The sequence below is a fragment of the Monodelphis domestica genome, chromosome 1 (genome assembly GCF_027887165.1).
Source record: "Monodelphis domestica isolate mMonDom1 chromosome 1, mMonDom1.pri, whole genome shotgun sequence".
Classification (NCBI taxonomy): Eukaryota; Metazoa; Chordata; class Mammalia; order Didelphimorphia; family Didelphidae; genus Monodelphis; species Monodelphis domestica.
In genome coordinates this window covers 154,165,758-154,191,860 of record NC_077227.1, presented here as the reverse complement: position 1 = coordinate 154,191,860, position 26,103 = coordinate 154,165,758, and the positions used below count along the sequence as shown (strand labels likewise).

The following is a 26,103-nucleotide window of genomic DNA, read 5'->3' as shown; positions in this document are numbered from 1 at the left end:
ATGTTGAAGGAAGGAATTTTAATAGATTGGAGGAAGATGATTTATTTCAGGCCTGAGGGACAGCATAAAGGTCAAAAGCAACCAAGAATGAGAGAACAAAGGTAGTCCAGTTTATGGGTTTTAAGTAAAGCTGGAATGACAGATTGGAGTGGAAAAAGGCCTTGCATATCAGAATATTATACTTTTGAGTAGGTTATAAGAAAGTTTAATTTGGAATTTCTGAAAGAACAATGTGAAAGAGAGAGAGACAAGATAATTTATTAGGAGATCATTACAATAATTCAGTTAAGGAGGTAACAAAACTCATATATGCTAGGTCTTGCAAAAGGTAGATTCAAAATATATATGGCTATAGATTGAAAGTAAGGTGTGAGGAAGAAAGGAGAATCAAGGATGAGTCTAAAGTGGCATAAACTAAATAAGAAGGCAAGAATAGTGCACTGGATTTGGAATCAGAGAACCTAGTGTTCAATCCAAGCTCTGCCACAACTCTCTTTGTGATCTTGGGGAAGGCACTACAGCCTTTCTGTGCTTCAGTCAATAACAGGGGAGTAGGTGGGTTAGAAGACTTCAAGATCCTTTCCAACTCTTGATCTAGGATCCTAAACAGAAAAATTAGCAGAAGCAATAGTGAAAGATAAAGTAATTCTGGTTGGGATACACTGAGATGACTTGGGGATTGCAAAGTGGAGAGATAGATTGAGTTTCATAGAGGTGTCAACTTGAAATCTGGAGACCCCAAGTCTGCCCCAGTCCCTAGAGAATTCACCCCACCCACTTCAAACTGAACAATGGACTTTAAGGATCCCAGTCCAGGTGGGACTATAGACCTAATAAAATGTTAAGTACCCCTTTGTCCTAGTAGTTTCTCCCATAGTATCAAAGTCCTCTCCCAGGTAGCCCAGCCAAGGACCCTTCCCTTTGGTATCCATTGTAAAGCACCAGCCCCTCCTAGATAATCCAGTCAGGGACCTCACATTTCCTGGCAGCCAGGGTAAAGTGATCAACCGTATTTCCAGGTCCTAGTTTCCCCAAATTGTACCTAAGTTCCCCAAATCCTATTGTTCTTTTTGGCTGGGGCATTCTTCCAGAGCCCCAGAGTGTGGACTCTGTAGTTTTTGGTGATTGGCTCCCAGCAGATTACTGAACCTATCTAAGACTAGTTTTTTCTGATTACTTTAGTAATTTTGTGTTATTGTGGAGTTAACAGAGGTAATAACTGAAGGGCAGAGTTGTAGGAAATTTGCATTTAAGCAAAGGACTCTAAGAGCCAAGTAATAGAGGCAGAAGAGAGAGGTAAGAGAACCACAAGAATACAGTGTCCTGAGAATTCAAGGGAGAATAGCTTCAAGAAGAGAAGGTTGAATGCTAGAGAGAGGTCAAGGTTGAAGACTGATAAAAGACCATTGGATTAGATTTGGCTAAAAGGGACAGTGAATGAATTGTTAGAGAGCAGTTTCAAAAGGATAGTAAGGACAGAAAGCAGATTGGAACTGATTGAGCCTGGTAAGAGAGTCTTCTTTCAATAAATTTGTAGTGATTGGAAAGAAAGGAGACAGAACACTGGTATCAGAGGATCTGGGTTCAAGTCCACCTCTGATACTGAATGACTTCAGGGAAGTGGCTTAACTTTTTTGTTTGGGCCTCTGTTCCCTCATTCTTAACCTTTCTGGTATCATGGACCCTTTTAGCAGTATACTATTCAGAATTTTATATGCATGACATAAAATAGCATTGCAAAGGAAACCAATTATATTAAAATATTATATTGTTTATTAAAAAGGTATATATACCCAAGTTCATGGCTCCTTTGAAATCTATTCATGGTCTCCTTAGGGAGTCTGTGGACCCCAAGGTTAAGAAAAAGTCTCTGATCTGAATGGCTTCTGAGATCCTTCCAGATCTAGATCTATAAACCTATGAAACAGAACTAATATCTTAAGGCAGAGGTAGCCCCACTTCTGAGTGCTCCTCCAATCAGGTTAACATGTAATTGAAAATATTTGACAAAACAAATGAAAATATAATAAAACACAGCTAATGTTAATTTGTGGTTTTCTAAGTCAAGTTAAGGACTACAGGGATCCATTTCCGTTTGAGTCTTAAGGAGACAGTAGAGCCAAAGTAGGAAAGTGTAGTTAAATCTTTCTAAATTTGGATAAAGAATACTAAACACAGAGTATTACTTTTTTCTAGAAACATGAAAAGTTTCTTTGGAGGCATACATTCCCCCTCCCCCAGCCTTTCAATTCTTTAGTTTTCTAACTATACATTTTATGTTTGACAACAAAGTTAGGGGGAGTAAAAGCTAATCAGTTCAATGCAAAACATGTTGAAAATGAGGAAGTTGCAGGGACATAGAAATAGAAATGTGGCTGATTAGCTTAGTGTGTGTGATGCCAGCATTATATAGAGCATCCACCAAGATATGTAGGTGAAATTTTCTATAGAATTTACCAATGTACTAAAAAAAAGTCTGAGGACTAAACAAAGGACACATGTACCACAATCCCTTGATTTCACATGGGGTACTATTTGTATCAATAGCATTTCCATAGTTCAAGTAGTTAGGATTAGGTATTGATCATTCAATAAACAATTATTAAGCACCTACTATGTGCCTATCAGCCACTGCCCAAAGCTTTGGGGTTACAAAAATAAGCAAAAGATGGTCCCTGCTCTGAAAGGAGCTCTGGATCTACTAGGGGAGACAACATGCAAACATATATATATATATATATATATATATATACATGTTAAATAGGAAATAATCAGCAGAGGAAAGGCATTGGCTGGGATTGAGGAAAGCTTCCTGTAGAAGGTGGAACTGTGGCTGGTGTTTAAAGGAAGACAGGAGGCAAAAATGAGGTTGTGGCTTTGTACAAATTAAGGATGAAGTAGAAAGCTCTGAAAATGACTTGTAGGTGGTATTTAAGTTCCCTTAGCAACTCACTGAATCAAAGTTCTATATAAATTTAGTTATGCTTTCTGTGGTAAATAAGGTCATCACAACGCTCCCAGTTAAAACTGAGATTAAATCAAGGATTTTTACCATCTGTCAAGAGGCACTTTGGTACTTCTGTTGGTGGTGGTATAGATGTGACCTCCCTAATTGTGGTCCCTGGAAACCCTTTAGATCACAGGATCAATATAGAGGATCCCTACAAGGTATAAAGTACTTTTAAAGAAGAATATGGAGAATGGTAACTGGCTGATTTCCATTTGTGTAGTGCCAGATAGCCTCAATTTTTTCAGGCAGACAGGGCTTCAAACTTCTGCCACTAGAAAGTTTTCCTTTCCCACATGGCTCTGGGAAAATAAAAATATAAAAAACAATCGAGTCTTTAAAACTTGCATACAGGCCAATTTTAAAAATCAGGAAGAAAAATATTATTGATGAGTGCATCTGTTTCAGGGAATCTAACTTCCAGGTTAAAAACTGGGAAGGTTCCAAATAATGTTATTAGATGCATTTAGTGATAAGTCTGACCAAAAATGAACACAAGATAAGCCAGGGACTTTTTCTAACACATACTTCAATAACTTATATCTATCCATCCATCTATTCCACAAGTATTTATTAAAGCACCTTATACCTATAAAGAACTGTTAGCTTCTACATAATGCAGATACTGGTTTCAGAGGGCTTACAGTCTACACAACATCAAACCATTCCAACATGTTACTCCCATTTTTGTTCCAAGTGTTCTTGTTGATGGCCACACAGAAGTCTCTCTACTTACCTATCAGTGGGTAATACATATAAGCAGCACCTTAAAATAAAGCACCTTCACCTCTTATAACTATAAGCAACAATATTGCAAAAACAGCCTCACCTAATAGAGAACAAGTTTCAAAGCCAGGAGGACTTGGATTCCAGTCCCATCTTTGTCTGACATCCTGGCTGAAGGACTTGTGCTCTAGGCTTTCTCCAGGATTAGCGGCCCTGCCTACTTGGTTGCCTCTCTACTCAGATCCTGCTGGCCCTTTCACCCAGTGGTGAGCTCTTCCCAGAACCTCCGATTTGGGGAAGGGCTGGACCATCTCTCATTCTTCAGATTTAGCCACCATGTTCCAACTGGGATACTTCTCCCTTCTCCACTTTTCAGTTTCCTTTCTATGTGTGGTCTTCTCTCATTAATAAATTCTTGTTAAGCACCCGATTAAGTCTTTCAGGGCTCTAGGTACATCTCTAAGATTGTTAAGTGGCTCCTTTGCTTAATAGATGCTTGTGGATCGACTGTCAAACTCTCGGACTCTAGGCAAAATTCTCTAAATCAGTGACACAAAGAAAAGGTGGAGGGAGTTTCCACCCGGGGAATGCCTCGTAAAACACGGATTTATCCCGAGTAAAAATAAGCCTCTCCATACCTCTCCCTCCTCACTGTTTCAGAAAAAGGATAGCGCACCCCACCCCTTCCCCCCAGCTCTCAGAAGGAGATCACGGGCTTCGGCTCCTTCGCGTTCGCCGGCTCGCTCGCCAGCTCGGCCTTTTGGGTTTGGCCTCCGCTGGCCTCTGCCTCAAACCCGAGGGCTCGGTTCGGCCTCTCTCTCCCTGAGATCGAGATAACTTAGGACATCGCCTACAAAGTTGCGGGCCCCTCGGAGGCACTAGGCGCCCGCCCCGTCCCCCCCAACCCCCCCCCACCCCCCGCCCAAAGCAGACAGCGTTCGTCGACCCTGGCTTTTAAGAGAGGCGGGGCCGCGCCTCGGGGGACATTCATCTCCGTTACCCGAGGGAGACCCCGGGGTCCCTCCACTCTACACCGACCCCTCCCCCGCCTCAACCCCGGGGAAATGGCCAGGCCCCGCGGGCCCTACTACTCACGGCGGCACCCGTGAAGATGTCTTCGCCCTCGGCGTCGCTGTCCCCGGCCTCGAGCTCCGAGCCGCCTCCGCCGGCCGCCCCCTCGGGCCCCGGAGGCTCTGGGATCGGGAAGGGTGGGGGAAGACGCTCCGAGGCGCTACAGCCGACGCTGCCGCCCGACGCCATCTTCCTGCACCGGCGGCGGAAGCCGCAATAACAACTTTATGGAGGAAGCCCCGGCAGCAGCAGCGAGAGCTGGTTCGGGAAGGGAGAGAGAGCGAGAGCTAGGAAAGGACCCCAAGCACGAACCGCCGAGCCTCAGCGGCGGGGCGGGAGGGGCGGAGCCCGGAGTCTAGGGGCGGGGACCAACAAAGAGGGGGCGGGACCCTACCCCCGGGGCTCCGGGAGCTGGAGATTAACGTCCTCGGAGCTGGTTGGGGAGGTCTGGGTCACTGGGGTGGAAACTGCGTTATTTTAAAGGTGGTGGCAGAATTCGGGAGAAAAGTATTCAATTGGTCGGGACATTTATTAAGCCTCTATTATGTGCTGAAGATACAAAAAGGGGCAAAATACAGTCTCTTGTCTTCAGGAGGCACTGTAATGGGGAGGAGGGAACAACATGCAAACATCTGTACAAACAAACAATGTACAGAATAAATGGGAAATAATTAACAGAAGGAAGGCTCCGGATGAAAGAGTAAGTCAGTCAATTAACATTTATTAAGCGCCTACTAGGTGTCAGGCACTGTGCTGAAGATACAAAGAGGCAAAGACAGTCCCTGTCTTCCAGAGATTCGTACTCTAAAAGGGGAGACAACGTGGAAACATGTGTACAAACAAGCTATATGCAGGATAAAAAGGAAATAATTAACAGAGAGAGAGAATACTAGAAATAAAAAGGGTGGAGAAAAGCTTCGTTAAAAGATGGGATTTGACTCAGAAACTCAGTAGGGTTGCTGACACTTAGGATTACAGAGAAGGGCAAAAGTTTTCATAAAGGCAGAAACATTCCTGTAGCTGGAAGTAGAAGTAGAGGAGTGTTTGAGGGGGGAATGATAGTTCACTCAAAGTTGTCACAGGAGAAAAGGATGGGGAAGAAGAAAAGAGAACCAAAACTGCTGAATCCCTTTATCAAGTCAAGTCAATGAGCTCTAAGTTCCAGGATGGCTTACATTTCCAGAACTGGAAGGGATCCTGGAAAACATCTAATTTAATCTAACTGCCTTATTTTAGATGAGGAAACTGAATCCCAAGGCACAAGTTAATTGACACAAGTTTGCACAACTAGTTATTACGCAACTAATAATAGATGCAACTAAGTGGTACAGTGGATAGAGTTATGGCCTGATCAGGAAGACCAGAGTTCAAATGAGACCTCAGACATTTCCTAGCTTTATGACCCTGGAGGAATCACTTAAGTTTCTTCACCTGTAAAATGGGGATAATAATAGCACCTACCTTGCTTAGTTGGTTTCTGGCACATAATAAAGCATTTGATAGATTCTTCTTCTAAGGGCAGAACTGGTGTTCCGGCTTCCTAGTTCAGTGCTTTTTCACTTATACCATATGTGCTAGTTAAAATAGAGATCAGACCTGCATTTTCTGTGGGAAAGGGAACTCTCAGATAAGGAAAAACATATCAATGCAGGTTTATACTTTCTCTACAACCTGGTCTTTGAGAGTTATCTAGATTAGCAAGAGGTTAGGTAACTTGCCAGACTGACATAGCTGTTATTTGTTAAAGGTATGACTTAAGCCCAGACCCTCCTGGCTTCAAGGCTATCAAAAAAGATGATATTTCTTGGCAGATAGTAAACTTTTAATATATACTTAATCTTAATCTTTTTCTATAAGAATGATTAATAATCATCATTTCATCTTTGCTCAAAAGGAAGTTATTTCGGAATAGTTCGGGATAAAACATCACATTTGTCTTAAACCATCTTTTTAAATGGGGGAATTACTTAATTCTAAAACAAATTTTATTACATTTAACCTATTCTTTGAATTCCCCATATTAGAGATAACTAGAGCATCAATTTGTGATTAAAAAAAAAAAAAAGCAAAATTCAGAGGCAGATTACAGCACCAAGATGGGAAATCCAGCAGAATTTAACACATTACTCTAGCTTACTTTACAAATCAACTAAGCAAAAATAATAGGCAGGATGCAACATCATAGGGAAAAAATACAGAAGAATATCTCTTTCTTGAGGGCAAGGGTGTTTCATTGTGGTCTTTGTATTCCTAGTGTCTACTACTTAGCAGGCACTTGGTAATACTTCCCGAATTTAAATTTTGAAATATCCCACATGTTCCCAATTGCATAATCATCTCAAGCACAACGATCACCCCAATAATCATCAAAACGGTTACAGGGAATGCACAAATTAAAATGTTGGGTTTGTGGGGGGTGGTAGAAGGAATATTTTGTTTATTTTTGCATTCGTGATGATCAGGCAAAGGCAATCTATTCTAAGAATACTTAAGGAAGCAGTGAGAGTTCCACAGAGCATAAGATCCTGTTACAAAGGAAGTGGGGGACACAGATAAAGAAATGCTCCACTCTCTCTGGTGAGCGTGACTCCCAAAAGATTTAGTTAGCATAGCTACGGAAACCCACTTCCGGCCCCGCCAGGAAATAAGGAAGAGGTTTTCCGGAAATGGCTTTTAGAGAAAAGGGCAGCGGATTCCCTTGAAGTTCTTCAGCGGATGCTTGTCTCCCATTGTTGCTTCGGGAATGCGATTCCCCAGGATTCGTGGAACAGAGTGGGAGCAACGTACATTCTCTTTTCCACAACAGTGGGTCTTTGGTACTGGTGCGCAGGCATGTGAGAATGTGGAATTTGAGAGCTGATGACAGGGGGGAAGGGTAGAGAAAAGCTAGTTGTTTTTTTCAGGGTGGAAACCACAAGTCCCATAACACACCGCTTCAGCCTGCGCCTCCGGAAGGGCCTTGAATTTCCCGGCAAGCCTGCTGGGGTTTACCCCACCGTCCCCGCCGAAACGAAGTAAAGCATCCTGGGATCTGTAGTTCCCTGTAGAACTGCTCCCTATGTCCTTAGCGCGCCTGAACCTCCATTCTCCCCTCCCCGCGACCCTTAGGTTTTCTCGCTTCACCGCTTTAGGACTAGGCAATTGAAATCCCTCGTCTGGGGTGGTGGGAAGACTGTAGCTTGGGTGGGACCGACGCCAGGGATGGCGAAGCGGGAGCATGGAGCAAGTGTCCGGGCTGCTTTCCTGGGCGCTGAGCAGAGTCCTATGGCTCTCGGGCCGCTCTGAGCGGGGAGCTGCCCGGCAGCCCCGGATCATGGAAGAGAAAGCACTAGAGGTTTACGGTAACTCTCCTCCCCCTGGTCGGAGCTTGGTGGGATTAGGCCCCTCCTGGAGAGGAATTGGGACCCGGGTCTTCTAGGCCTGAGGTGGGGGCAGGGGCAGGGAAATCCCATCACACCTTTCCCTCCCAAAGCCCAGTATCTGGCTAAGTGCATGCTTGGGGTGGGGGTGGCGCAGAATGTGCTCCCAAGCCCGCCCCCTGGTACGCCCCCCCCCTCGTCTGACCCTCTGCAACTTAACCCACTAGGCTATACTTAACCTTAACTTTCCAGTCTATATTGCAATTGAGCTGAGGATCCTAGCGACATTTTATTGAAAAAAAAAATCCACAGTTGAGGGTGTCTTGGTCATCTGTGATGAAGTGACTGCTTGCGTGAACTCAACCATATTTAAGCTCTTAACTATTGGCAATGCATTGTCAGTCAATAACCGTTTACTAAGGGCCTGCTGTGTACTAGGCACCTTGCTGAGCGCCAAAGAAACAAGGCAAAAAGTTCTGGGCCCTCTTGGAGATCAGTTTGTAATGGGGGAGACCACAAAACAAGCAATGCTGCCTGATTAAATTGGGGTTAAGCATATGAAGGAAGGTATTTGCATTATGGGGGTTCAGGAATGAACCCCGAAAAGTGGAATTTTAGCTGGGAGTTGGAGTAATCCACGAAGTAGAGATAAGGAGGGAGAGAATCCCAGGCATGGGCTAGAACCAGTGAAAACACAGTAGTCTGGAGGTGGAGTTTGAGACACAGCTAGGGGGCCAGTGTTTCTGGATCTGGTAAGATGGGGAGCAGTAAAATGTAAGAAACCTGGAAACCGAAGGAGTGGTCTGGTTGTGAGTGGCTTTGAATGCCAATTAGAGGATTTTGTTTTTGATGTTAGGGATCAAATAATGATAAGGAGCCCTTGAAATGTATTAAGAGGGTGGGGTGGGGTGTTTGTGACAGGTCAGATGTGCTATGGGGATGGGGACGAAACAAGAAAAAAATGATAAACAGTTTTTGCTTTTCACAAGTTAGATTTTGCAGGGAAATAACAGGGTGTAAGTAGATAAGAGAAGGTAATGGACAGTTGGGGAAGAGAGAAAAAACAGGAAAAGCTAAGCAGTGATACTTGAGGTGAATTTTGAAGGAATTTAAGGTTTCTGAAAGGTGGAGGTGAGGATTCCATTCTAGGCATGTACAACAGCCTATGCAAAAGGTATGGAGGCATGAAATAAATTACTAAATCCTGAGAGCTCTAAATAGGACATTTTGGCAGAAACTTGGAGGGTGTAAAGGCATGGATCCAGAAAGGTAGCTAGCCATAAAATAAGTGTCTGGGCTAAGAGGTTTACAACTCTATGCTTGAAACAATACTGAGCCATTTAAGCTTTTTGAGCAGAGGAGAAATCTAGTTAGTTGAGGTGCAGTGGGCAATGAATTAGGAGTCATATGACCTGAGTTGAAATCCTGGCTTTACCACCAGTTCTTCACCTTTCTGGGCCTTTATTTCTTCACCTACAAAGTGAAGGGATTGAATTAGGTCACTTCTAGCTTCAGATCAATCATCTGGCCTAACACTAGTGCTTTATGAATGACTTTGGACAATTAAGTCATTTAGATTTTTTTGGACTTTTATTTCCTCATCTGTGAAATGAAGAGGTAGACTTGATGAACGTGAAAAAGCCTTTTTACTCAGAGGCAGTAATCTAGGTGAGAATTGAGGTGTTGTGGACTTTTAGGGGTATAAGAGTGAATCCAACTAGTTCCTTTTGTCTTCTGTGAAAATACTTATCTCAACTAAAGATTGTGGACTTAAATGAGCTGAGGGCTATAAAGGACCAGTGGAGATTGAGGGCAGGAAAGGACTTTACTTGAGAGGACTAATTTAAACTCCTGCCACACATAATTGTCATTGAGAAATGATCTTAACAGAGTAGTCTAAATGAATTATCTTAATGCCTGAACACCAGGCAGAGAATATCAGTTCAGTAAGGCTGGTGCTTTCAAGGACTTGGGAAAAAAATATAAAAGGTAACTAGGAACACAAATTTAGAGTTAGAAGGGATCTGGGACTGGGGAGTTATTATCTAGTCCAATACCTTATGTCCCATGGTATGGGAATCCCTTGAATGTAATAGCAGTTTTCATTTTCAGAATATTTTTGTAAATCATCACATGAAGTATCCTTTCTAAACTCTTCAAACATTTATCTGAACCACTGGGGCTTATACTGCCCTGAATTGCTAATTTTCTATTTGTTTATGGCTTATTTTCCAAACTAGACTATTAAGTTCTTTGAGAGCATGGAACCATGTCTAATTTTCCCCTTAGCACAGGACTACTGGGCTTTTGGTAGGTACCTAATACACATTAATTGATTTGTTATTAAAATAATGAGTAGAGGCCATACTGGGAAAACAAATACTTGAGGTGAAGTGGCTTGCCCAAAGTCATATGGCTAGATAGTAGTAGAATTGAGACTAGAATACATAATGCCAATTAGATAAAAATCTATTCTACTTTTAATGATGAGTTTTTCCTGTCGCCATCTCTGACTCACATCCCCAAACCCCTTGCTCCTACTTCTGCCCTGTGGAGCCTACTCCTCTACTCATTGCCCCTAATTCTTTCTTAAGGGGCCAAGTGAACAAGTCTCTTACCTTTTCTAAGTGACAGACCTTTCAGTGTTATCATTGTTACTTCTTTTTTGTTTTTAAACCTTTACCTTCTGTCTTAGAATCAATACTATGTATTGGTTCCAAGGCAGAAGAGTGGTAAGGGCTAGGCAATGGGTGTTAAATGACTTGTCCAGGGCCACACAGCTAGGAAGTATCTGAGGCCATATTTGAACTTAGGACCTCCTGTCTCTAGGTCTGGCTCTCTATCCACTGAGCTTCCCAGCTTCCCCCTATTGCTTTCTTAATGCAGCTTAAGACTAAATTAGCTTTTGCCAGGGCTGCTAGACTGGATGGAATTGCCACCATTAAAATCCCCAGACATTTTTCTTATAATCTGTTGTAGAGTCATAACTTTTTCTGACTTGTGAAGCTGATTTTAAAATCAACATTTATTAACCACCTGCTTTAAACAATTGCTATGCATTGAGAAGACATAATCAAAAATGAAAGTTTCTGTCCCTGGAGGGGATAACTACATCTACCCAGCAAAGCAAGTAAATGAAATTTCAAGAGGAAAAGAGAATTAATAGCTGGTGGTCAGGAAATCCTTCTGTAGGAAATGACATCTTATTTGTTCTTGGAAAGAAAGTGGGAGAAAAGCATTCTAGATAGCTATAATGTGACTATAAAACACAGTGGCAATGGGAATTGTCAGGTCCTGAGAACAAAGAGGAGATCAGTTTGGAACACGACACTTATGAAAGAAAGCAATATGGAATAAGTTTGGAACAGTAAAGTGAGTCTTATTGCAAAATGCTTTAAATGCCAGGATGTAGATTTTGAATTTTTTCCTAGAAGCAATAGGGAGCCACTGAAGCTATTTGAGTAGGAGAATTCCATTGTGAGATCTTTGTTTTATTAATAGCAGCTATGGAAAAGATGAATGGAGAGGGAAAGGTGACCCGAATATGAGGTGTTGGTTCAAGCAAGAGATGATAAAGACCTGAACTAGAGGAGTGACTAAGTGTAGAGAAGAAGATACATTTTAGAGAAGTTGTGGAGGTAAAATCAACAAAAGTTCACAAATGAGTGGATCTAAAGGATGAGAGAAAGAGTGAAGAGTGAGTCAGGAAGATTCCAAGATACAACACCTGAATAACTAGAAGGATGATACAGCCCTCAACAGAATGGAAAGATAGGAAGACTTTTGGTTATGAAAGGCTTTAAACACAGGTTTTTATATTTGACCTTGGTGGTAATAGGGTGCCATTGGAGTTTATTGAATAGAAGATGAGATGGTCAGACTTGTACTTTAAGATCAGTTTGACAATCTGAGTGGAAGATGAATTGGCACATTTAGATGCTTGGGGCAGGAAGACCATTCAGTAGGACCTCTGTCAGTAGTCCCTACATCAGTGTGGTGACAGTGTCAGAGGAGAAAAGGGCATATGCAAGAGATATTACAAGGGTAAAAATGACAGAACTTGGCAACCGATTGGTTATGGGAGTGAGAGTATAAGAAATTGAGATGATAAAATCTAGCAAAAGAGACTTATAAGGAATGCTCAGGTCAGATAGAGAGCTGAAGCAGAGTAAGCTAGAACAAAAAGAGCATCAAGGAAAAGAGGATGATCAATAATGTTAAAAGCTTCAGAGAGGTCAAGAAGAGGAGGATTGAGAAAAAGCCATTAGGTTTGATCATTTAAGAGATGATGTTCAGGGCAGCTAGCTGGCTAGAGATGGGAAATCCTGGGTTCAAATCTGGCCTTAGATACTTCCTAACCATGTGACTTGGGCAAGTCACTTAACCTCCATTGCCTGTGTTGGCAAACCAATGGCACACATGCTGGAGTGGGCTGGTCCTCTCTCCCTCTCCCCACTTGCCTGAGGATATCTCTCACATGAGTGGCCTCTCTGCCCAGCAGCCCAGTGGGAGTGCTTCCCCCCCTCTCCTGTCTGGAATGGGGGTGGGGCTCACATTTGGCATGAGGGTTGCAATTTGGGCTCTCTGTCTCTTAAAAGTTTTACCATCACTGGCCTAGCCTTTACTGTTCTGCCTTGGAACCAATTCATAGTATTGATTCTAAGATGGAAGGTAAAGGATTTTAAAGAGATAATGGTGAGGCAGCTAGTTAGCATAGTAGATAGAGCACCAGACTTGGAGTTGGAGGCCCTGAGTTCAAGTTTGGCTTCAGACACTCCAGCTGTCTGACCCTGGGCAAGTCACTTAACCCTGATTGCCAACAGAATTGGTACTAAGATAGAAAGTAAGGGGTTAAAGAGAGAGAGAATTACTTTGGAGAGTGATTTTGAGTGAATGATAAAAAGAGATTGAGAGGGAAGGACGTAGAGGTGCCTATTGCAGATAGCCTCCTGAAGTGAGTAGCTGCAAAAGGGAGGAGAGCTAGGGTGAAAGTTAGCAGGGAGGGATAGGCCAAGTGAAGGTTTTTTGAGGGTGAATGATATACCTTGTAGGCAGTTGGGAAGAAGCCCAATAGACTGAAGGATAAGAAGTTGGGATTGGATAGAGGTCTTTCAGAGTTATGGATCACAGAGGTAGAATAGTTATAAGTAGGGATATTACCTTGAGTATGATCTTGCCTCTCAGTGGCTGAGGTAGAGAGAAAATAGAAATGATTTAAGGAGGCCGCTAAACTGGGGTACTAAGGTGTTTGAAGGGACATCAATGTGTACTAGCTTTTAGTCCAAATATAGGATTTTACATTTATCTCTGTTAAATTTCATGTTAATTTGAACCCTAGTCCTCCTAGCTTCATCTCATATTCAAATCTGATAGTTTTGTCATCTAATCCTTCAAATAAGGTGACAATAATCTATTAATCACTATTTCTTTAGGTTTACTTTTCCAACCCATTTTATTTTATTTTTTTAAACCCCTCTTTTAAACTCTTTAAACTTTGTGTCTAAGGCAGAAGAGCAGTAAGGGCTGGGCAATTGGGATTAAATAACTTGTTCAGGGCCATATAGCTAGGAAGTGTCTGAAGTCAGATTTGAACCCAGGGACCTCTCATCTCTAGGCTTGGTTCTCAGTCCACTGAGCCATCTAGCTAACCCCCTCCCCCAATCTATTTTAAATGCACTCAATTGTACTGTTTTCTTCCTTATAGCTTTCTAAAGATCTTGTTCACAAAGAGAGCATTAGATGCTTGCTAAAATCTAAGTACACTCTGTGAATATTCATAAAACTGGCATTACCAATCTAGTCACTGTCAGAAAAGGAAGTAAGGTTGATTGAAGTTTTCCAAATGTTCACAAGCAATCATTCTAATAATAAATTCTAGAATCTGGCCAGGAAACAAAGTCATGCTTACTGTCCTGTGGTTTGCATATTTCATTCTCTTCCCTTAAAAAAAAAAATTGCACAGCATTTGTCCCTTTCTAGTCAAGAAGCTCTATCTTCTCTTAATCATTACTTACTTATCCTCTTACTACTTTGTACTTGCCTTTATACCTTTTAAAGAAAAAAAAAATCTCCTTAGAATTATTTTTGGTCATCCCTGACTTTTAAGAAATGTTTTATTGATTTTTTAAAATGTCACTTATAATGACTTCCCATCATTCTTTGTCATAACAAATAATTATATTTAAGCACATGAACCAACAGATTGGCCATGCTTTGTTTCATTCTATGATTATAGTCTACCACATGTCTGCTAAGAGGTGAAAGGTGGTTGGACAGTCAGTTCTGAGGAGTCAAGCATTGATCAGATTTATGGCATTTTAAATTCTGTTCTTCCAGGCTATTGTGGTAATCATGTAAATTGTTCTCTTACTTCTGCTTACATTACAAGAATTCACAGGTTTCTTCAAATTCTCCATATTTTTTGTTTTTTTCTGGTACAATAATATTCTCATTTATATATGGTACCATAGTTTGTGTAGTTTTCCACAGTTGATGGGCATCCATCTTTTATCTATTTCTTCACCATGTCAGCCCAGTATGAACTTTAGTCCTCTTGATGCTATTCTCATACTATTTGTGCCACATCGTTTTACTATCCTATATTACTTTTCCTTGAAGTTATGTGTTTATTCTTTTTAAGACCCAAGTTGTTGAGTTCCTTGTGCATTTACATCAGTCTCTTTATGGAATAATGTTTTTACATCTTCAGAATTTCATTTTTGAGTGTTTCCAATCTTGAGGAATTGATTTCTGTGAAATTTTAGGTTGCTGGTCCTAGCTATCTTTTCCTCTAAGTTCCTTTGCACCCATCTTTAATGATTCTAACATAGCTGGTCACCCACTCACCCCCAATTGCTATTATTTCTGCTTCACTGACCAGTTTCTTTTTATTTCCAGAATTGGTTCCAAAATAGTTCTTGTAACACTTCCTCTTCTTTCTAAAAAGTAAAAACAAGTGAAGACTGCATATTAACTGCTCTAACACTCTTTAAGGTGCAGAACAGGGACCCTCTCTCTGGCCCTATCCAACTTTGATAAAGGATGAATTCCAGCAGATGTCTCAATAAATGAAGCCCCTCATCACTACTATATCACCTGTCTATGTTTGATTTATGATCTGTTTCTGAATTCCTTATCTCCTCCCTCTCTGGGTTTAGATGTTAGATTTTTTGTGATGATAATGCTTCTCTTTTTCCTCCCTTCAGCTTAACTCATATCCTTTCTACCATGCTTCAACTTTTTTCATGGAGTTTGGCCGAAAAAAGAGAAGAGAAATTGAAAATAGTTTGAGAGGATGGTAGAGTCTGATAAGTTTTTTAAAGATGTGGTGTTTGAAAGCAATATAGAAAAAAATAGGAAATAGGGAAAGATTAAAGATTTGAAAGAGTGGGAATAGTTACAGATGGCTTCAAATGCCTCTATATGAATGCCCTAAATTTATATGGGTGACAAGGTAAAGCTCCTAATGCAAATTCCACCTCAAAGAGACTTCATAGGATATGGCTATTGAATAGTCTACCTTATTCAAAAGAATAAGATATATAAAAAGGCAGTGAGAAAGAACTACATATTAAGAAGTATGTTTATGGGAGGAAATCCAGGCACTGAAGCTTCTCTTTTTTCGGCCAAACACCATGAAAAAAGTTGTCTATGCTTGCTACCTATTGTCACTGAGATAATTATATACTCTTCTGTTTATCTTTTTAAACCTTGCATAAGTTGGTTCAAACCTATCTTTGTAACCTCATTGGACATGAGTCCCCCTCCCATTTCTGTGTAATCTACTCACACTGACCTCACTTTCCCTCATAAATAACACTTCATCGCCCACATCTGGCCTCGCATGTCTATAATATGCTTCCTCTCTCATGGACTCCTTCTCTCTCTCTTTTTAAGAAGCAGCTCGAGGTTCATCGGCTTTCCTGATCCATCCCAAATGGCTGGTGCCTTCCTGATCAAACTACCTTCTACTTAACTACTTTGTATATGTTTGTATTTGTTCACTTTATATTTATGTGTGTATTTGTTGTCTCCTCTCTTAATCTTCTTGCAAGTGCAGTTTCATTCTAGGTACTTGTATCCCTAGCACCAAATATGATAACTGGCATGTAGCAGATACTTAATAAATAGATTTTTTGATTAGTTGGTTTCTTGGCATTTGCAGGAAAAAAACAACTACCACATAGCATTCTTTTTGAAGGACAAGGCAAAATTGCCTTTGCCTGTTAATACTTCTTGGACTCAAGATCCTTAGTCATCTGTACTAAGTCAATTCCTCTTATTAATAGCTCTCATAGCAGACTCCCTTGACACACTTGCTTATTGCATTGGGGTCTTCATTCCTTGATTATATATGATTTTAAAAGACCATAGTTCACTAGAAAGAACCCTGAATTAAGAGTCAGTTCCTGTGTTTGAACCCCAGTTCTGCCATTTATTATGGGATTTTGAGCAAGCCACTTATTCTTTGAATTTTAATTTCTTCATTTGTAAGATGAAGATATTGAACTAGTTGACCTCTGAGAGGTTCCTTCCCAGCTCTAAATCTATGATCCTATGGCTTCTAGACCTGAGTAACAGATTTTAATTTTTTCATCATCTAAATGTGATCGTTCCTTTAAATTTGAACCATATGGCCACTCTTAGCATAGCATACTTTCTCTTATGTGTCTTTTTCATTTTCAACCTAAAGAGGAAAGACCAAAAAATTGGAAATGATGAACATCAGAAGAAAACAATGTTACTTAAAGAAAAGCTAATGGGATAACTAGATGACTCAGTGGATTAAGCACCAGGTAGAGATGGAAGGTCCTGGGTTCAAATCTGGCCTCAGACACTTCTAGATGTATGATCCAGAGTAGGTCACTTAACCCCAATTACCTAGCCTTTATTGCTCTTCTGTCTTGGAACTGATACTTGTGTGGATTCTATGATAGAAGATAAGGGTTATAAAAGAAAAGGCTGGCAAAAAAAAATATATTCTTTAAAAATTAATAATGAAAGTGCATGCCAGAAACCTTGTTAATTATTACATTGATTTCTGAGAAGAGCAGCTCAGGAGATAGTTGTTGTTCAGTTATTTTAGTCATGTTTGGCTCTTTGTGGCCTCAATTGGGGTTTTCTTTGCAAAGGTTCTGGAATGCCTTACCATTTCTTTCTCCAGCTCATTTTACAGAGAAGAAAACAGGCAAACAGGATTAAGTGACTTGCCCAGGATCACACAGCTAGCTAAGTAGCTGAGGTCAAATTTGAACTCAGGAAAATGAGTCATCTTGACTTCAGGCCTGGAACTCTCTCCGTTGTGCCACATAACTGCCTTAAAAAGGCAGTACAGAAACTAGAAAACTGCTGCTTGGTTTAGAGTATTTCTGTCAGAATGTGATGTACTTTCTCTGCTACATTTTCCAGATATAATTCGAACTATCCGGGACCCAGAGAAGCCCAATACTTTAGAAGAACTGGAAGTGGTAACAGAAAGTTGTGTGGAAGTTAAGGAGATACATGAAGAGGATTATCTGGTTATTATCAGGTTCACACCCACGGTACCTCATTGTTCTCTGGCCACTCTTATTGGTAAGCTTACAGACCCTCACAGTGTGTTTTTTTTTAAAAAGCATTAGGGCAGTTTTGCCAGTACCCCTCTGCCTCTGGGTGTAAGTTACCCAATGGCTGATAAGTGAAGATAAGTCTTATTTCTAAATTTGGAGTAGAGACAAAAATGTCTTTTTCTGTTCTAGAGCAAAATACTATTGCCACTCCTGTCCCCTTTTTGCCATCTCTCTCTGTAGTTTATAAATAGACTCTTGTCAGTGAAAGGTTATGTTTTATAGAGTATTTGTGGACAGAAATGAATAGGCAGATTGTGTTATTTTGGTCTGTTTTCTACTCATGATGCTATATTTCATTATTTAGAATTGTTAATGGGATTCTGTAGTAATTTTCATAAAAACATTCCATCTCTGAGCTGTTTACTCCGTGAAGTTCAATAATGTTGAAATGGTCACCTTTTTGTTGTTCACCATGACAGAATTGTCCATAATTTTAGTTTGGTAAATTTATCTTTCAAAAGCAGTTCAAGTAGCTGTCTCTATAGAGATATCCTGCTAACTGGTTCTCTAGTGATATGATCCAAATTATAAGGGATATATTTTTCTCAGATGGTGACTGGCTGCTTGAGCTGCCACAGATTTACCACTATGAATTTCTATGCTTTATATTAAAAAAGAATTTTATATAGCTAAACATATATATATATATATATATTTAATACTTGCCTTCTGCCTCAGTATCAATTCTAAGACAGACAACCAGCAAGGGCTGGGCAATTGGGGGGCAATTGGGGTTAAGTGATTTGCCCAGGGTCACATAGCTAGGAAACATCTGAAATCAGATCTGTATCCACATCCTCCCAATTCCAGGCCTGCTGTTCTATACTCTGTGGTATATAGCTGTCCCTTAAACATATTTTTCAAACATTTACAGAAGCCACATTCCAAGGCTTATTTAGGAGTCCCCCCCCCCCCCCACTGTTTTTTGTGGTTGTTCCTAGTTATTTTCCTCTTTTATACTTGTTTTTAGCTTTATTAAAGCAGTTCTGGGTTCCTTTTCATCACCAGCTTAACTTTGAATCAAAAGCCTTTATTGATTGGCACTTGTCCTTCACCTTGTGCTGAGAGCACTTTAATCATCTTTGTCACAGCATTGAGAGAGCATGGTGTAGCGATGGAGCATTGGATTTGGAATCATAAAACCTGGGTTTGAAATAATTTCTATGCTACTTATTTGCTAGTTGGGCTAGATGATTTCTGACATCTCTTATAGTTCTAAATCTGGGATCCCATGACCGTAGATTTAAAAAAATTCATAGAAAGAATAGGCAGGATCCCATGGAATGAATTTTGCAGAGAAAGTTAGCCCAGGTGAGATGGAAAACTCAGGAATGAAATTCTGAAGACACAAGGGAAACAATTTCACTGAGAAGGAAAAACATCAATTTTCAATAGATACTGATGGACATGTATAAGGAGCCCATTAATCAAATTATATTTTAATTTTTAAAAAAGAGATTTAATTTTCCCAATCATACAACAACTTTCAACATACATTTTCTGAAATTATGATTCAAATTGTCTCCCTCTTTCCCTTCCCTTCCCACTTCTGGAGATGGTAAACAGTTTGATCTGAGGTATACATTCCTTATTATACAAAACTCTCTGTAAGTCATTGTTATAAGAGAATATTCATATAAAACAAAAACCCAGAATAGAAACACAAATAAACTAAAGTGAAAAAATAGTATGCTTTGATCTGTATTCTGACTCCCATTTCTTTTTCTGGATGTGGAGAGCATTTTCTATCATAAGTCCTTCAGAATTGTGCTGGATCATTATATTGCTGAGAGTAGCTAAGTCTTTCACAGTTGATCATCATATAATATTTCTGTTACTGTGAACAATGTTCTCCTGATTCTGCTTATTTCACTCTGCATCAGTTCATATAGATCTTTCTAGCTTTTTCTGAAATCATCTTGCTTATTGTTTCTTATAGCACAGTAGTATTCCATTGCCAGTATATATCACAACTTGTTTAGCCATTCCCCAAACAATGGATACCGCCTCAATTTCTGATTCTTTGCCACCACAAAAAGATTTGCTATAAATATGTTTGTACAAGTAAGTCGTTATCCCCCTCCCCCCTTTTAAAATCTCTTTGGGGGTATAGACCTAGTAGTGGTATTATAGGATCAGAGGGCATGCACAATTTTATGTCTTTTGGGGAAAGTTTCAAATTGCTATCCAGAATGGTTAGATCAGTTCATAACTCCACCAAAAATGTAAATTAAAAAAAAATTTTTTAAGCCCTTACCTTTTGACTTAGAATCAATACTGTGTATTGTTTCTAAGGCAGAAGACTGGTAAGGGCTAGGCAATGGGGGTTAAAGGACTTGCTCAGGGTCACATAGCTGGGAAGTGTCTGAGGCCAGATTTGAACCTAGGACCTCCCATCTCTAGGTCTGGCTCTCAATCCACTGAGCACCCCAGCTGCCCCCAACAAAAAATTAAAAAAAAAAGATTTGGAGAGAAAGAATGGAGTCAAAGCCAGGGGTAGAATCTCTGGTTGGAGAGGGGTGAGATAATGAAAATCAACAGTGAGACATAGCTGAACTGGTCATTTCTTATTTTGTTTCTGTTTTTTATGTGGAAGAAAATGACCTTTGGACTTGAAAGAACAATGATGGCTAAGGGGAGTTAACACCCAAGATAATTACGGAAATAGTTAAAAAAACATCTAATTGCCTTTGATGAATTCAAATTGCCTGTCCCTGAAAGAACCAGTGTGTATAATAGCTCAGTTGCTGATAGTGATTTTTAGAAGTTCATGGAAAATGAGAGAGATATCAAAAGACTGGACAAGAGCAAGTAGCTTTTCTTTCTTTTTTTAAATTAATTTTTATTTAGTTTGTCAAATATTTCTCAATTGCATGTTAAAAAACCCCCCATTAATTTTTAAAAAATTTGAGTTCCAAATTCTCTTCATCCCTGTCTCTTGAGAAGAGAAGCAGTAAGTTATAAATTATACATGTAAAATCATGCATAATGTATTTCTATATTAGCTATGTTGCAAACTAAAATATCCAGGAAAAATAAAGTTTAAAAAGTATATGTCAATCTCCCCTCATAGTTCATCAGTTCTCTCTCTGGATGTGGATAGCATTTAATGACTTGATTTTGAAAAAAAGAGGACAGAATAGGACAATAAGTTGGACTTCAATTCCTAGGAAAATTCTAGCATGAATCATGAAGTTATGTTTGGTGAATATCAAGAAAAAGAACTGATTATAAAGATGTCAAGAATAGGTCATGATAGGCTGATCGTATTTCCTTTTGATTGGGTTACTGAGCTTGTAGATGAGGATAATGTTGTAGAAGTTATTGACTTAGCTTTTAGCAAAACTTCTCAAAAGAGATTTCATGCCATTCTTGTGGAAAAAGTGGAGAGATGTGGAAGTGGTCATGCAATTAGATGGATTCAGAGTGGGTTGAATAGCAGAATTCAGAGGGTTTTTAATGGTTTTGTTACCCTGGCCTAAGTCAGTCTTTGAGTAGAGGCCTCTAGATAATCAGGCTTATGCTTTTTAACATTTTCATTAATGACTTGGCTAAAGCTATAGGTGACATGCTCATCAGATGCATATACAGATAACACCACACTGGGAGAGGGTGGCTAACACTCTGAATAGCAAAATGAGCATCTTAAAAAATGCCAATGAACTAGAATGTACTGAATTTTAGGCTGATCAATCATATAAATTTAATAGAGATAAATGTTAAGTCTCACACTTGTGTTGTCAGCTAAATTTCACTATTAGAGAATGTGGAAGGCATGTCCTCCCCCCCCAAAACAAACAAACAAACAACAAACCCTTACCTTCCATCTTAGAATCAATACTGTGTATTGGTTCCAAGGCAGAAGAATGGTAAGGCTAAGCAATGGGGGTTAAGTGACTTGCCCAGGGTCACACAGCTAGGAACTGTCTGAGGACAGATTTGAACCCAGGACCTCCCGTTTCTAGACCTGGCTCTCAGAGGGGTGGAGTTCTCTAAGTAAGTGACTTGTGAATTCTCTTACTTGTTGGCTAACAAAGTGTTAAGTAGGAGGTTTCTTGATTGATTAACTCAAAATAGACAAAGAGAATAAAGAGTTCCCTTTCACAAAAGTAAATGGGACCAACTGAGCTATTTCCCCCCTTTATTTGTCTTTATTATCAGGGAGGAGATGGAGAAATTATACTAGAAAACAGAGAAGATATTAAAACTAAAGATATCAAGAATAAACTTATTTCCCTTCAAAACAAAACAAAAACCAATTTGATCTTGGACAGCATTAAAAGAGGTATAGCTTGAATGGTCTAAGGCTGTGTTGGCGAAGGCATGGCATGTGTGCCCCAGCATGCTGGAGGGGGCTGCTCCCCTCCCCCTCTCCACAGCACCAAGGACAATGTTCACATGCCCTGCCCCTTCGCCCAGCAGCCCAATGTGAGCACTTCCTCCCTCCACTGTCTGGGGTAATAGAGGGGCTTACAGGCAGCTTGAAGGTGCAGTTTGGGCACATGTTCTCTAAATGGTTCATCATTGCTGGTCTAAAGTAATTCCTCAATTAAAAAAAATTTTTTTACCTTACATCTTTGCTTATATCTCTCTGCTTTCCTTTTCTCTCTCACAAGTGCCAGAAGCCTTTTTCTTACCAAGATTAGGAGATGATTCCAGCTTTTACATTTTTCTTTTATGTGGTCCTAGTTTATCAAGTAGTTTTAGATTAATCACTGCCAATGCCATCTACCCAGTGTACCTCCTTTCAGTCCACTAGGGGACAACCACTGTCCCCTCAGAATGGTGGGATGGGGGACAGTAGCTGCTGGCACAGAGTCACTACTGGCTGCTTTGTTCAGAGTTTGTCAATGTAGTTTACTGGGGCCTTTCTCTTTTCACAGGGCTTTGCTTACGAGTAAAGCTTCAGAGGTGTTTGCCTTTCAAACATAAGGTAAGAAAGAATGTTTCTAGACCTTGTTTACTTCTCCATAACTGATGCTAGGTAGCTTGTGGTGCCCAGGCATGTGAGTGAGCTGGGAGCTGGTGGAGTTTGAACTTTTATCAGCCATTTCATCCGGTGACTGTGCACCTGATACACCATGCCCCCAGATGAGATAAGCCAAGTGTTACAACAGGAAAGGCATTTAGATGATTTTGACCCCCATAAAATGAGGGATTTGAACCAGAGATTCCCTGTGGTTTTCCAACACTAATATTGTTTGGTACTGTGGTTTTGTTTCTTCGAGGCAAAGCCTGTTTGTATATAGTCACTCTCAGCGGTCAGCAAGAAGTAAATAACAAATTCTCAGATTTTCTGCATGTTAAAAGTTCCTTCTGTTTGTCATATGCAGTCTGCCTTGCTATTTGCCAAAGAATTTGTATTAATTTAGTGAATTGTTTTTGATGATTATGTAGAAGCTGACTTCTTGATAATTTTCAAAATAGAATTGTAGTCCTGAGGATTTATTTTATTCCAAAGCTATATAACTCTAGGTTGACATAAATAGAACTCAGACCCCCAGATTCACAGTTTATTACTTGCCCTACATAACCATATTTGTCTCTAAATGCTTCATTGTTTGCACTTACTTTTATTTTTTTTTGTCTCTAGTTGGAAATCTACATTTCTGAAGGAACCCATTCCACAGAAGAAGATAGTAAGTGATTCTGTAACATTACCAAAATGGGCATTTTAGTCTTTGGTAGTAAATAGTGGATCATACAATTAGCCAGAAAATATTTACATGGGAAGTTAGGTGTTTGAAGTAGAGAGGCATATTTTAGATCCTCTTTCTCTAGAGAAACCAAAGGCATTCTGAAGTTGGGCTTTTATTTGGGGTAATTTAGAGACTGGCCAACCCTAGTCCTAGTTTGAGATGGATTTGAGGTAGTTCCTTGGCAAATAAGGGCCATGGGATGTTAACAGAGAGAGGAAGAGCTTGGGTCCTAGGGTTAATAAGTGGGAGGTTTGCCACTACTGAGACCCTGGGAAAATTACTAAGTATCTCTCAGTCTCAATTTTATTACAGGATTGTTGAAAGATTTAAATTTAATAATAATATAGGTGAAAGGACTTTTTAAACTGTGAAGCCCCCAATGCCAATATGAGGGAGATCCTTCCCCTGTATTGGAGAAACCAGGAGGCCAGTCAGAACTCAGAATGACTCCTGAATCCATTCAAGCTGGTTTAAATTTTTTAAAAATAATTAACAAATATAGTAACAGTCCTGTAATGATTGATACTTAGGCCCAGAATACAAGGGAGGTTTGCTTTTTAAAAAAAACATATTTGGGGAAGTAAAAGTAGTAGCCTGCATTAATAACTTTTTAAGGTTTGCAGCTTAGTTTCTTTACAATTGCTTTATGGAATGGTGCAAGTTTTATCTCTGTTTTGCAGAGGGTGAGCCAGGTTTCAAAAGGTTAAGCAATTTTTCCACAGTCAGACAATTATCAAGTGTTGGAGCCATTATTTGGACCCAGGTCTCCTGCCTCTGAATCCAGAGTTCTTTCCACTTATCCCTTTGGGTATATAGCACAATATACTCATTTAGCTGGATGGTGTTTCACTTTGTTTTCTAAAAGATTCGTTTTTACCATAAATACATGAAACCCAAGTGTAGGAAAATGATGAATTAAACTCCTAAACTAATGGGTCTTTTGAAATATCCATAATAGCTAGTCTAGTACCTGGCACATAGTAGGTACTTAATAAATGCTTATGGATTGATTGATTATCTAAAAAAAGAAAGAAAAAGAATAATTCCACCTTGACTGCTTCTCACCAAGAGGGGCTGCCTATAGCAGTTGCATGATGGGGTAAAAACTGAAATCAAGATTTAAGTTATAAATACCAAAATGCTTAGGTACCCTGATTCCCTGGCCATAAACCTTGTTGATTGCCTTAACTTGTTAACATTATTGTCTGTTAACTTTATTGTTTATATTTTACAGTAAATAAACAAATAAATGACAAGGAGAGAGTAGCAGCTGCAATGGAGAACCCCAACTTACGGGAAATTGTTGAACAGTGCGTCATTGAACCTGATTAGCAGCTTTTCTGAAAGTCATTGAATCATAATCATTTGATACATTTGTTTAACTCTTTGTTAACTAGAATACCCTTTTGTTTATTACTCGGACAATTTGTACCTCCAAGCACTTTTTTAAAAGACCATTTCCCAAACAAGACTATTATGTTGATGTATGTAACATTCTTAGGTTTTATCACATTTGGTGACTGGACAGATGAATATTTTCTAGCTACTGTGGATGAGACACAAGACTATTTTTCAGGTGCCCTTTCTGAGACCAGTGTTCCTTTGCAGATCAACTAGCCATACTGTACACAGACAAATCAGGCTTCAATCATTACTCTGTAAAATAGAAATAAACTGCAGATGATTCTTATAACAAAACTGCCCTATCATTTCAGTGTTTATTATTGTTGAATTTCTGAATAATAGTCTGAATGTTAACACTCAGAAAATATTTCTAAAATGTTGACTTTGCTGATTTGTTAAGTGGGGGCAGTGACTAGGCTTAAAAACAAATGAATAGGGGGCAGTTGGGTGACTCAGTGGACTGAGAGCCAGGCCCAGAGACAGAAGGTTCTGGGTTCAAATTTGGCCTCAAGACACTTCCTAGCTGTGTGACCCTGGACAAATCACTTATCCCTCATTGCCTAGCCCTTACCACTCTTCTGCCTTAGAACCATTACCCAGTATTGATTCTAAGATGTAAGGTAAGGGTTTAAAAAACAAACAAATGAGTAATCTATGATCTGAATTTGGTCTTAATACATTTGAAATCTCAAAAGAAGTGGAAGGCATTTTCAAATTAACCACTTTCTCTCCTTGTAGTATTCAGCTACTTCCTCCCTCACAATGCCCCCTATTTCTCTTGATCCATCACTAAAATTTCCCTCTGAGTTCCTTTTGCTAACAGTCTCATCCTTATTTGGAGATTATTTTAATTATTGTATCCTTAATTACTCAATACTTAAAGAAAATTAGTTCATATTATTTATTGGAAGACCAAATACAAAAGCTGATGCTTAAGTACTTTGGCCACATAATGAAAAGACAGGACTCATTGGGAAAGATCTGATTTTGAGAAAGATTGAAGGCAAAAAGAGAAGTGGATGGCAGAGGATGAGATGGATAAAGAGTGTCATGGAAACAACAGATATGATCTTGGACAGACTTCAAGACTTTGCGAAGGGTAGATGGGCCTGACTTGTTATGGTCCATAGGGTCATGAAGAGTTGGGCACAACAAAGACTGGACAATAAAACACTGGCTCTTTTTCCCTCCACAAAGTTGAAGATGTGATTGCCAATGGAACCATTTTC

The 26,103-nt window shown here is 39.8% G+C and overlaps 2 protein-coding genes across 8 annotated transcripts in view; one reads left to right on the top strand and one right to left on the bottom strand.

Moving 5' to 3' along the window:
- Nucleotides 1-5,268, bottom strand: part of SNX1 (sorting nexin 1) — a 51,448-nt gene extending 46,180 nt beyond the window's left edge. Inside the window, exon 1 of the mRNA XM_007479548.3 lies at nucleotides 4,829-5,268. Coding sequence (XP_007479610.1) covers nucleotides 4,829-4,993 — 165 coding nt within the window. The 5' untranslated portion in view covers nucleotides 4,994-5,268. The remainder of the gene's footprint in view (nucleotides 1-4,828) is intronic.
- Nucleotides 5,269-7,475: 2,207 nt separating this feature from the next.
- CIAO2A (cytosolic iron-sulfur assembly component 2A) lies at nucleotides 7,476-25,168 on the top strand. Of its 7 annotated transcripts, none has more exons than XM_056808279.1 (6): nucleotides 7,482-7,609; nucleotides 17,572-17,736; nucleotides 21,933-22,056; nucleotides 22,655-22,704; nucleotides 23,365-23,410; nucleotides 24,705-25,168. In XM_056808279.1, the coding sequence occupies exons 2-6, from the start codon at nucleotides 17,665-17,667 to the stop codon at nucleotides 24,800-24,802; spliced, it is 390 nt and encodes a 129-aa protein (XP_056664257.1). In that variant the 5' UTR covers nucleotides 7,482-7,609; nucleotides 17,572-17,664; the 3' UTR covers nucleotides 24,803-25,168. The 7 variants fall into 7 exon arrangements, with proteins under 7 accessions (XP_007479609.1, XP_016283924.1, XP_016283923.1 ...); XM_056808275.1 differs by lacking the exon at nucleotides 7,482-7,609 and adding an exon at nucleotides 7,657-7,818; XM_056808281.1 differs by lacking the exon at nucleotides 7,482-7,609 and adding an exon at nucleotides 16,047-16,151.
- The last annotated feature ends 935 nt before the right edge of the window (nucleotides 25,169-26,103 follow it).